The sequence below is a fragment of the Carcharodon carcharias genome, chromosome 17, assembly GCF_017639515.1.
Source record: "Carcharodon carcharias isolate sCarCar2 chromosome 17, sCarCar2.pri, whole genome shotgun sequence".
NCBI lineage: Eukaryota > Metazoa > Chordata > Chondrichthyes > Lamniformes > Lamnidae > Carcharodon > Carcharodon carcharias.
Window position 1 is genome coordinate 88,885,391 of NC_054483.1, and position 13,510 is coordinate 88,898,900.

Below are 13,510 nucleotides of genomic sequence, written 5' to 3' on the forward strand. Positions count from 1 at the left end.
TCTTGTCCTCACCTTCTACCTCACCAGTCTCAACATTCAATAGGTCATTCTGCGCAAGTTCCACCACCTTCAGAATGATATAGCAGGTGGGATTGGGGATAATATACTGGTATGGATTGAGGATTGGTTAACACACACAAAAGAGAATAAGAATAAATGAGCCGTTCTCGGGATGGCAAGTTGTTACTAGTGGGGTACCATAAGGTCAGTGCTGGAGCCACAGCTGTTGACAATCTATATAAATGATTTGGATGTGGGAGGTCAAATGTAACATTTCTGAATTTGCTGACGACACAAAACTAGTTGGGAATGTAAGTTGTGAAGAGGGTGCAAGGGGACTTGGACAGTGAAGTGAAGGGACAAGAACATAGCAGATGGATGTGAATAAGTGTGAAGTTATTCACTTTAGTAGAAAAAACAGGCAGAATTATTTGAGATGTTGGGAAGTGTTGATGTCCCAAGGGACTTGGGTGGTGGTGTTCATGAGTCACTAAATGCTAACATGCAGGTGCTGCATGCAATTAGGAAAGCGAATGTTGGCCTTCATTGCAAGAGGATTTGAGTGCAGCAGTAAAGATGTCTTGCTGCAATTGTATAGAGCATTGGTAAGACTGCACCTGGAGTATTGTGTACTGTTTTGATCTCCTTATCTAAGGAAGGATATACTTGCCATAGAGGGAATGCAACAGAAATTCACCAGAGCCCTAGACTAATCTCTGGGATGGTGGGATTGTTTTATGAGGAGGGATTGAGGAAACTGGGCCTGTATTCTCTAGAGTTTCGAAGAATGAGCGGTGATCTCATTAGAATTTACAAAATTCTTACAGGACATGACAGGGTAGAAGTAGATGGGATGTTTCACCTTGCTGGTGAGCCTAGAACCAGAGGGCATAGTCTGAGAATAAGGGTCGGACCATTTAGGACTGAGATAAGGAGGAATTTCTTCATTCAGGTGATGGAGAATCTTTGGAATTCTCTACCCCAGAGGGCTGTGGAAGCTCAATCATTGAATATGTTCAAGACAGAATTTGATAGATTTCTGAATCCTAATGTCATCAAGGGATATGGGGATAGCACAGGAAAGTGGAGTTGAGGTAGATGATCAGCCATGATCTAAGTGAATGGCAGAGCTGGCTCAAGAACTGAATGGCCGCCTTTTCCTATGCTACTAACAAGCACGTCTTTACTGTTAATTGTATGTTAATTGTATTATTAAAATTGGAAAGATGTACAGGTGGAGGGCATTGATTGAGTATCTTGAGCATTAAGTACCTTGGTTCGGGAGGAGGGAAGCCTTTGTAATATTGCATTCTGTAAAGAAATTTAGTATTAAGTAAAAGATTGATAGCTAGTTTCCTACTTCACTATCTGGCTATCAGAAGTAACATGGTAGCAGGGAATATTTGCCTGAAGGCGAAATTTGGAAACGTAAGAAGAAAAAAAATCAGACAAAAGGTTATAATCTGAGTTACTTCTGTGAAGAATAGCTGAAAGCAAGTATAAATTGTTAAGATATGATTACCCACTGATGTTCTCAGACCAGTAGAAAATGAAGTGAATATGTGGACACGGGTTATGTCCTTATTGAAGAGAAAACAAAGTATGGCCTTGGCATTGTCACTTCCTAACGAAAATAAAATTAGAAACAAGTATTTTGTGGGCTGGATGCGTATCAGTTGGATACTGATGAAGGTTTGGATCTTCTATTTGGCTTCATGGATGAAATTTACAAAAAAGCTGATCTGTTAGATGTCTATGAGGCATGGTCAGACTTTGATAGATTTTGAAAGACGGATGGTCATTCCATAGAGGAATAAATCATGGATTTTAACAGACTATGTAAAAGATTGCAGAAATTCAGTTTGGTGATTCCTTATTTGGTGTCCACGTTTAAATTGTTAGATTGTGCTGAAATGTCGCATATGGCTGGGTTCTTGGCCTTAACTGGCATTTGGTTCTCAGAAAAAGGCATCCTTTTGCATTAAATGCTTGCTGCTTTTTAAAAAAAAAATCCTGGGGAAGCAGTCATTTCCAGCAGCCTTGATGGCACAAATGAGACATTCTGTGGTGACAGAGGATTGGAGGACTAGATGATTGCAGCCTTTCACAATTGTTCAGGTATGGGATGCAGACGTTATTACAACAGAAGGGTTGCAGACAGAAGGAATGAGGATGGAAGCCCTTCTAGCAGATCTGGATACCACAGCAGATGACGGGATTGGAGCAGCAATAATCAACGAATGAACCCCAGGAATGCCCAGGGGAACAGTTATCAGGTACTCCAGGTGTGACTCGAGATATGATTATGATGTACTGGCCAAAGTGGAACAGCAGGGTTTTCAAAGTGATGCGTGACACAGAATTTGGAAGTTGAAAATGATCATGATTGATCTGAGGGAATTGTGCTGGTCACAAGAAGCTAGTGTATTAGTCGCGGATTCATTTTAATTGTGCAGTGTTCGTTTGTGGTTGCACCTCAACAGTGTGTGGAATAAATTGGTTAAGATGTTAGTTAGATTCACGCAGTGGTACAGATCGAAGTAAGGTCAGGAAGTATGGAAGTTATACTTGGTTCGGGGATGACAACATGTTGAGGCCACTAATGGGAGTGGTGATTCCATGCAAAATAGGTGGAGTAAGCCACTTTATTAGTACTGATGTATCAGTAAGATACCCTTGTTGCTGAGCAAGCCTTCCATGAAAAAGGCACAAATGAAACTAGACATGGAACAATTGTTTTTGGAAAGTCATTGGCTGCAGTTTACCCAAATGGGGTATTATTGCATCTACTTAACAAAACCTAACATTTCTTACAAATGCTGAAGAAGTGTTAATGGCATCAGGTATAAGAATCTGAGAGGAAAGAAGCAAATTGCCTTAAGCTTACGTAGGCAATTTGCTCACCCTTTTTGTTGCAGATTAAAAATCCTACTTAAAGATGCAGGTGTGGGGTTATGAGTTTCCAAGGTAAGTTGAAGAGACTAATGAAAAATGTGACACATGTTAAACACATATATATATTGTGGATGCCACCTTGTCCATTGAATTCCTTCTATTGGCACAAGACTGTAATGAAATAGTATCCAATGATTTAAACACACGGGGCAAAGAAACACTTTCATTTTATGTTTTATAGACATAGCAACCAGATTCAATCTTTCTACGGTAATACATGGTAAGGACGAAAGGGTGATTGTAGATAAAGTCGTGGGAAAAATGGATAGGGACTGGACTCGGAGCACCAGTTAAATTTCTCACTGACAGTGGGGAAGAATTTGCTGATGATTTAGAAACTTGTGTGAAAATATGAACATTGTGGTCATGAACACAGCTGAAAGTCCTTTCAGCAATGGACTCTGATCACTGCCTGTTTTCTTTCAACGAGACGTTACATAAGATCTTAGCCGATCAATCAAACTGCAGGTTAACAACTGGCACGGGTGGCAACTGGCAAAGAATTTACTTCAGATGGTTGGGGGGAGTAGTCCTTATCGATTGGTCTATGAGAGGAATTCCAAATTTCCTTCTGTGCTGTCTGACAGTAAGTAACTACTGTTAGTTCCATGTTTTCTGTACACATTTCTCTCAGTATGAAATGAAAATTCTCAGTGCTCCTAGGCATCATATAAGACCATTCGAGGTGCCAAATCCCCAGGATTAAAGTATATAAAAGTGATTAAAGTGCACTCTAAAAGAGAAGGTCATCAAGAGTGGAATGGTCAGGGTAAGATGATTTGGTGTGACAGTAAGAGAGTGATTCTCCACATGGTGGTGTTATGAATGTATATCTCTAAGAAGTATGTTTTTAAACATTGGAAGGGCATTGAACTATTTGGACACTTTCTTGGGAACTGACCTGGTTTTGTTTTTTTTTTAAAGGTTATAAGTTCACTTTGGACTGAGAAAATGGCCTTTTCTGAGAAGTCACATGACTTAAGCTAAATGACCAAAGCACTTGAGATGAGAGCTAGTCTACTTGAACTTTAATTGCTGGAGAGAAATCTACTGCCTTCAGAGGCTGAGTCCCTGGTGATTTTCTGGAAACCATCTGTTTGAGATGGATTTCTACTTTGAACTTGTTTTTTGAACTTAGTTTAGGAATAAACTGAAAAGGAGAGGGTTGCCCAACACGCAGTCTCCCTGTCTTGTCTGGAATTCAGTATAGTTATCAGTATCCAGCTAGAAATCCTCACCTCGGTTTAACTCATCTGTATTTGGAAATCTGAAACTGAGGTGAGAGAGTGATCTTGAGGACATTGATCCCGCTCTTTCTCCCACACCAACTTTCCTTTGGAAGGAACTTCCAGTTAACTACTGTGACCAGTATCTGCCTTTGCAAGCAGGAACACCAGATGGACAGTGTTAAAACCCTTTGAACTTTATCCTTTTTCATAAAGTTTTCCCATTGGTCAAAAGGATTTCCACCCCCCCCCCCCCCCCCCTTAAATGCAAACCTCTGCAGAGACCCCATTTGTTTTTCCTTTTGTGTGTATGTGTGTTGGGATTTAAAGGGGTATGTAGTTATACTTCCGGATTACAAATTGTACGTTAACTAGTTTTTGCAACTTGCTTTTAAAAAGAAATTTTGTTTCATAATAAATCAATAATTTTGAGTTTATTGAAAGAAGCCTGGTTAAAGTCTCTTTTATTCTGGTTCTGATAGCCAAAGTAAACAATTGCCCGTGTGCGAATAAAACATTTACCGTTATGGTGCGACCTGTGGAGTAGTGGTGCTAAAGAAACTGCACTCCTCCCATCCAGTTGTAACGTAGATCGGGGGCCCACCCAGGATTTGAAATGTGGACAACGGGTGATTGTATGTGGAATAATAATAATTGATAACGGATAGATACCAGGTTTCTTATACATTAGCAAACCAGAGGCGGGGAGGCTACAGAAGGATTTAGACAGGTTAGGAGAATGGGCAAAGAAATGGCAGATGGAATACAATGTGGGCAAGTGTGAGGTCATGCACTTTGGTAGGAAGAATAGAGGCATAGACTACTTTCTAAATGGGGAGGGAATTCAGAAATCTAGAGTGCAAAGGGACTTGGGAGTCCTAGTCCAGGATTCTCTTAAGGTTAACTTGCAGGTTGAGTCGGTAGTTAGGAAGGCAAATGCAATGTTCGAGAGGCCTAGACTATAAAAGCAGGGATGTGCTGCTGAGGCTCTATAAGACTCTGATCAGACCACATTTAGAATATTGTGAGCAATTTTTGGCCCAGTATCTCAGGAAGGATGTGCTGGCCCTGGAGAGGGTCCAGAGGAGGTTCACGAGAATGATCCCAGGAATGAAAGGCTTAACATATGAGGAACGTTTGATGTCTCTGGGCTTATACTCAATGGAGTTTAGAAGGATGAGGGGGGATCTGATTGAAACTTACAGAATACTGAAAGGCCTGGATAGAGTGGACGTGGGGAAGATGTTTCCAGTAGTAGGAGAGACTAGGTTCCGAGGGCACAGCCTCAGAGTAAAGGGAAGACCTTTTAGAACAGAGATGAGGAGAAACTTCTTTAGCCAGAGAGTGGTGAATCTATGGAATTCATTGCCACAGAAGGCTATGGAGGCCAGTTCATTGAGTGTATTTAAGACCGAGATAGATAGGTTCTTGATTGGTAAGGGGATCAAAGGTTACGGGGAGAAGGCGGGAGAATGGGGTTAAACTTATCAGCCATGATTGAGTCTGCTCCACCATTCAATGGGCTGAATGGCCTAATTTCTGCTCCTATGTCTTATGGTCTAAAATGGCTTTGGAAGTTGCTCAGACTTCTCTAAAGATGGAAGATTTATCCCTGAATGATTTACAAAAAGTAACCAAGGCTAAGCTAATGAATTTGGCTGATAAGCTGAAATTAGAATTAATTGTCTAGGTAAGGAAAGCAGACATAATTGAGGTAATAGCGCAACATTTGAAATTGGAATATAAGAGAGATCACGTTCTCCGGGGGTGGCGGGTGAGTCAATTGAGTTAGCTAGGATTCAGTTGTAAATGAAGTAGCTTAACATGAATAAAAGAAATGGAGAAACTTGAACAGGAAAGAGAATTGGAATTGAAAAGGCTTGAGAGAGAGGGAAAGGAAAGAGAGCATATAAGAAGCTAGAACTGGGATTTCAGGCAAGGGAGAAGGATGAAGAAAGATAGGCAAAGGGGAGAGATAACAAATGAGAAAGGGAATACCAGCTTAGAAGGCTGGAATTAAAAAAAAGAGACCGCAGATGCTGAGGGAAGTTCTGATGATGAAAAAACTACCCCCAACCCAAAGACCAGTAGGGAGACATTTAAATTTGTAAAATCCCTTCCAAAGTTTGAGGAAAGGGATGTAGAGGCATTCTTCATTTCGTTAGAGAAAGCAGCTAAGCAATTGAAGTGGCCAAAAGAAAACTGGACACTGCTCATGCAAAGATGGGCAGAACTCATGATGCTTATGAATCACTTCCAGAAGAGGTTTCTAAGGATTATGAATCAGCAAAGGCTATTCTTAGTGCGTATCAGTTGGTCCTTGAGGTGTGTAGGCAGAAATTTCAATACAGAAAGAAATTGCCTGGGCAGACCTGTACTGAATTTGAGAGGGTAAAGCAAAATAATTTTAACCGTTGGATTATGGGCATACAGGGTAGATGCCATGAATGAAGTTCTTAGGGAAATAATTCTCCTGGAAGTTTTTAAAAATTCAGTTCCTTCAATAGTTAGAACCCATGTTGAAGACCAGAGGGTTGCAACAGCTAGACGGGCAGCAGAGAGGCTGATGATTGAGCTGGTCCATAAATCCAAATCCCTTTTCTGTCACCTCTACAAACCGAGAAGGTTAGAACGTGGGAAGGTTAAGGAGGGCAAGAAGCCAGGGACGCGAAAGGACAGTTGGGAATGCCCTGGGAGGAGCTCCTCAGACGGAAAGGAAGGTGCTGAGGGTAGAAGTGATATTCGAAGGTCTAGGTGTTTCCATTGTAATAACCTTAGTGCAGACTGCTGGGGTTGTGCGGGAAATCCATGGGACCTATTGGGGTACGTAAGGACAATTCAGAAAAAGGAACCTTGACTGAAGATACAACAGATGTTGCAGCATTAGCTACAGCTGTGAGACTGAGTGTGAACACTGCTGTGAGTTCAGGGAAGGTGAATAAGATACATGAGCATTATAAAGAATTTTTGCCGAGCTGAGAAGTAACCCCTTATCCCTCAAATGAGATGGCTAAACCTGTAATTATATTAAGAGATATGGGTGCCACTCAAACACTTTGCTGGGGAAAGGCATAACTTTTCCACCACAGACGCATTAAAAGCCAAACTTCTATTAAGTGGTATTGGCATGGATTATATACCCATACCTTTGTACCGGATGCACACTTTGGAGTGTGACCTGATGTCTGGGACAGTGACGGTAATGGTTGCCCAGAAGTTACCTGTTGACTCCTGGAAATGATTTAACAGGAGCAAAGGTAGTCGCTTCTCTCACAATTAAGGAAAGCCCCAGTGAGGTTAAAGAGACTGAGCAGTTACAGGAAAAGGTTCCAGGAATTTTTCCTTCAAGTGTGGTGACCTGAGCAATGACCAAGCAAAGTCCATCATCAGAGGTCAAAGTGATACCACAGACAGATATGCGGTCAGCTAAAATTTTCTTCAGGGACTCATAATCCGGAAGAAGTGTTTAGTAAATCTTCTCTAATCGAGGCTCAACAAGCTGACCCAGGGTTAAGTAAGGTAACACAATCAGACCAAACTGAAGCTGAGGGAATTCTGAAATGTTTTTATGGTAAAAAAGGATTCTGATGAGGAAGTGGAGACCTCCTCACAGACCTGCAGCGGAAGAGTATCACATAGTGGTACCACCCAAATATCGTAAAGAAATATTAAGGAAATAACATGACATTTCTATGGCAGGACGTGTAAGAATACAGAAACCTCAGACGTGGATAAGCCAACGTTTTTGGTGGCCAGGTCTTTGCAAGGATGTGGTGCAGTTTTGTAAAATGTGCCTTAAATGCCAGATGGTGGAAAAACCACAACCTACAGTCAAACTGGCACTCTTAATTTCCATACCAGTTTTTGGGGAACCATTTAGTAGGGCGTTAGTGGACCGTGTGGGACTGTTACCGAAAACATAAGAGGGACACCAGTATATCCTTACTATTATGGGTATGACTACTGGATTTCTAGAGGCCATCACTTTGAGAGCAATTATATCTAAGGTAGTGGTAGAGAAGTTAACCCAATTTTCTTATTCTATGGATTACCGATGGAGACCCAGTTGGATCAATGTTCCAATTTTATATCTAAAATTTTTCAAAACATAATAGTTTGGGTATAAAACAGTTAAAGTCCACAGCATATCATCACAGACACGGGGGGCTTTTAAGAGGTACCATCAAACTCTCAAAACAGTTATTAATGCATGCTGTCATGAGTATCCCCATGATTGGGACAAAGGACTGGACTTTCTTTTATTTGCTACCTGAAATTCACCAAATGAATCTACCGGTTTTAGTCCTTTTGAATTAATTTATGGACATGAGATAAGAGGCCCTCTGAAATTAATTAAAGAAAAGTTTTTAGGACAGAGGGATGAATCCTCTATGTTAGATTGTGTCCGTGTTCCAGGAACAGCGTGGGAGCCTGCAAAGTGGCTCAAGAGCATCTTAGAAAGTTTGTCAAACGAAGATGAAGGAATGGTCAAATATGCAAACTGAGACCTGAACATTTCAACCAGGGGATGAAATGATGCCATTCGGGCTTAAAATAAAATGCACCAGCCACTTTCCAAAGACTAATGAATCAAGTTGTAACCAGTGTTCCTCACTATGTAGTTTACTTGGATGATGTATTGATTTACAGCAACACTTGGAAAGATCATTTAAAACAATTGGAAGTCCTATTTAAACAATTACAGTTAGTAGATGTTGAAATAAACCCTGCTAAGAGTGAGTTTGAGCGCAAATAACTTACCTGGGGCATATCATAGGACAAGGGCAAGTGTTGCCAAGAACAGTGAAAGTACTTGTGTGGCTTCTATCCTAAGTTTGTGCCAAACCTCACAACTGCTCCACTAACAGATTTATTCTAAAAGAAAGCAAAGGTGGTATGGTCAAGAGAGTGCCAGACAGCTTTTGAGAAGCTGAAGGCAATCCTTATTAATGAAGTGGTGTTGGCTGCCCCTAACTTCACTCTTCAAGGTGGCAGTAAATGCTAGTGACTTGGGGGTGGGTGCGATCTTATTTCAAGAAGATGAATTGAGCATAGAGAAGCCAGTGGGATATTTTCTAAAAAAATTAAATCAGCATCAAAAGAGATACTCTATGGTAGAAAAGGAAACTCTGGGATTGTTACTGGCTCTTAAATGTTTTGAGGTATATGTCCATCATGGCTATAAAGAAACACTAATATATTGGCCATAACCCCTTGGCTTTTGTGGAAAAAATTTAAGACTCGAGCGCCAGACTGTCTTGATGGAGTTTGCTAAAACAGCCTTAACCTTAAGCAGTTGTTCATATTGCTTGGAGGGATAATATAATTGCTGATGTGTTATCAAGAATGTAATTTTGGTGAAATTATCTGGAAACCAAGAAGGTCAGAGAAGATTTTGTAGTTTCTGTATCAGGAGTGAGTGAATGGTGAGTAAAGAAATGTTTGCGCAGAGACCATTGGAAGCCCTAGAAAAAGGGCATCTCACATTCTGTACTACGGAAAATAATTGTAATACGGAAAATAGATTTTTCTCTCCCTTCGCTATGTTTTGAAATATTGTTTGGGTTATAATGCTTTGACTTAAAGAAAAGACATGGAGGACATTGATTAAATACCGTGAGCACATATAGAGACAGACATCTGGGACACTGGGTATTGGTTAGGCTCAAGACAGGCATTTGTCATATGCATTTTGTAAATACATTTAGTATTTTAAAAATTGATGTCTGGTTTCCTACTTCCCATCTGGCTGTCAGATATTTAGTATTCCCCTCGCCTTCCTGTATTCTGAAGGGACCGCTCCCTCTTTGCCCTCTCCTCAGTCACTCTTCAACATTCCCTCACCTCATCGTGGCATGTCTCCATGCAAGTACAGGAGGTGCAACCACCTGCCCTTTTACCTTCTCCCTTTCCACCATGCAGGACCCCAAACACTCCTTCCAGATGAGGAAAAATTTATTTTTACTTTCAATTTATTATACTGATATTTGCTACTCATGATGCAGTCTCCCCTATGTTGAAGTCAGCAAGAGGACCTGAGCATCCAGTCACCTATTGTTTTAACTCTTCCGCCAATCACCCTCTGACCTCACTTGTCCTTGAACTTCTACAGTGTTCCAGTGAAGCTCAACATAAGCTCAAAGAACAGTAACTCATCTTTTGATTATGCACTTTACTCCATACTCAACATTTGAATTCAACAATTTCAGGTCATAACCATTGCTCCCATTTATCCAGACAGCATTTAATGATTCTGCTACTGCCACCAACAGCTCCTCTAATCCCATCTTTTATTTCTTGTCCCACTACCATCCCTTTTTGTCATTGAATCTCTCTCTGCACCCTAACACAGACCTTCCATTTTGGTTTTTTGCTCCCCTCCTCCTTGCCCTCTCTGTATGTACATGCTTGAAACCTGTTACCTCTTTGGCATTTTCCAATTCTGATGAAAGGTGATCAGCCTGAAATACTAACTTTGTTTTTCTCCACATAGATGCTGATTGATCTGCTGAATGTTTCCAACATCATCTGTTTTTATTTTGGATTTCCAGAATTTGGAGTATTTTGCTTTAATTTTCCTGATTTTTCAATCTGTTTCCCTCATTTTGAACATTTGGATGTGGTAAATCAATTGCCCAGATCAGTTTTGTCAGCTCCTTTTTCATTACCTTGACAATCTGTCAAAAGAAAAATTAAGTCCACTTTCTTGATCTTTTGTGAAGGTGAATTCCTAATACTGAATTTATTTTTAGCTGTTTACCTGTGTATCTTTCCCAGGACAGTAATATCCTTCCTATGAAGAGCTGAACTGAATTGTACATGCAACTCCAGATGGACCAGATCAACACCTTTATACAAAATCAATGTAACCTCCTAGATTTGTAATCTTTGCCCCTGTTTATGAAGCAGTTTCTTTCTGGTTCCTGCAATCAAGCAGTGTTTAATCTGAATAATCCTTCATCAGAATGATGTATGACTACATAATTTATCATGCACGGTCTCTTGATTTTTTTTTTGTTTTCATATGAGTTCACATGTATCTACTGTGAATTTATTTGACCTATCTAAGTAAGGTTGCATTGTCATCCACTTATTTACTCTGCCTCCTATTTCTGTATCACCTGCAAATTTCAGGATTTTGCTTGTCTAAGTGCATTTAAAAAAACAGTTGGGAAGGCTTCAATACTGACTGACTGCTCAAAGCCTCAATGACAATTGGAAGCTCCATTAGATCAGAAGGGGCATAAGTCCAATTGTATCAATTCATAAAGAACTAAAAGTGAAAGGTAGAAATTGGCTTGAAAAATTCAACGGAGCAAGATTTTGATTGCTTTATTAATGGTTCATTGTGAGGTAAATGATTTTGTTTTATCTAAAGAACTTAATTAGGTGTGAAATAAATACAGGTTGAGTATCCTTTTACCTGTAAACTGAACAAACACACCAAAAATCCGTGCTTTTTTTTGAACCTCTCAAACCTTTAGCGTGGCAAGACCCTGACCCGAGCCGACACAAACCTTGCCAACCGCACCCGACCTTTAGCGCAGGAAGTTTGTCTGTACATCGACACTCTGAACCCTCTTCTACAAGCAGAATCACAGATGGCGCCACGGGTGGAAACTTACTGCAGATACCTTGTATTTATTATTCAGTGATATGTTTTACTTTATAGCTAGCCTAGGCTTAAGCTATTGTAATGTTAGTAGGCCTACTCACTTGAGGTGGTATCCGAAAAGTGCAATTATCTGAAATCCAAAATGAGATCGCCCCTGAGGATTTTGGATAACGGATACTCAACCTGTAGAAGAATGGATACTGTTAGATAATATATCGAGGCTCTTGATGTGTGGATAGAATAGGGCCAGAGTGAGGAATAAGTCAGGATGAAACATCAACTGCAGCACAGATAGTAATTTGAAATGTTGGTGTTGTAAGCAAAAAAAATCATAAGCATTTTTGTGGACTATTTTAAGCTTTATTAATTGTATACTGCAATGTTTTGCTTGAATTTCTGATTAAATGTTTTAACAATCCACTATTTGTTCTGTTAGACCTAAGCACAATTTAATCCAAAGAAATTTTTTTTTTAATCTTTTCATTGTATCCTACAGCATTCAAAATTGAATTTCTGCACTATTGCAAAATTGTGTTGCCTTAATATAGTTGTGTTCTGTTTTGGCCTTTGTAGATATATTGGACTTTGTATTTAGCTAGCTACAGTATAAAGGTTGAAAAAACAACTGGAGCAATTTTTATTAGAAACCGATTTTATATGGCGAACTGAAGATGCATTAATGTTGAGAGAGTTAATTTAATGTTACACTACAATATAATTTCCTGTTTTTGCAGAGTAAAAACAGACCGCATCACAGAGGTGAATACAATGTTTACAGTACCTTTCAGAGTCATGAACCGGAGTTTGATTATTTGAAAAGTCTAGAAATTGAGGAAAAAATTAATAAAATCAGGTGGCTACCCCAACAGAATGCGGCACATTTCTTACTGTCTACAAATGGTGAGGTTCAGATTTTCATAATGTATATGTAACTATCTTTATATTGAGATTGAATTTTACGATATTCTTTTATGCTGAATTTTTTGATGAATAGATGCTCCATTCCACGTGAGGACTGCTTGACAATTAGTTCTGTCGATCTCAGGATGCCAGCAGAGGTGGTATATTTAATGTATCTGCTCAGTCATTAAACAACAACACTCATGGCCTGGTGTGTCTATCTGGCGTCTGATGCTATAAGCCATATGCACCATGAAGCCTTTGATTCAGTTCCACACTTGTGACCAGTTGACATAGCTAAGGCAGCAGTAAGGGTGTTATGATTGTCCTCAAGAAGCCTAGGTTCGAAATGATAAAACTCGACAAGATTTCCTTTTTACTATCCAGTGGCCTTACCAGGAAATATGTTTGTGTGTGGATGTCGAGCAACAGTATGACCAAACTCTGCTTTGATGCCTTGTATAGTTGAACAGCCCACTAGCAGTCATTATCCATGCTCAAGTGAAGAATGGCCACTCAGACAAGACCTTGGCCGGCGGTGGGTGGGGGGGGGGGGGGGGGGGGGGGGGGGGGGGTGGGGTTGGTGGGGGGTTGTCACTGACCCCTCTGAATCTTGCTGGGGTTTGATTCTTTGAGAAATGAGGGGAGCGCACTGGGAGGGGACAAGAACAAAAGGAACTTGTCTTAATGTCTATGTTGATGATTGGATGAATGTACAAAGTTAGGTCATAACTTTTGTCAAGACTAAGATATAACTTTGCATGTATTGTATGTTGAAAGTTTACTTAGTTTGACCTGAATGAATGGGACTTCA

General features: G+C 40.2%; 1 protein-coding gene across 7 annotated transcripts in view; it reads left to right on the forward strand.

The window, feature by feature from the left end:
- The window catches only part of ppp2r2d (protein phosphatase 2, regulatory subunit B, delta), a 68,121-nt gene that overhangs the window by 39,344 nt on the left and 15,267 nt on the right, over positions 1-13,510 (forward strand). For 6 of the 7 annotated variants that reach the window (XM_041209571.1, XM_041209570.1, XM_041209567.1 and 3 more), the window contains one exon: positions 12,531-12,696. In XM_041209571.1, coding sequence (XP_041065505.1) covers positions 12,531-12,696 — 166 coding nt within the window. The remainder of the gene's footprint in view (positions 1-12,530; positions 12,697-13,510) is intronic. The other variant, XM_041209572.1, reaches the window with a different exon arrangement.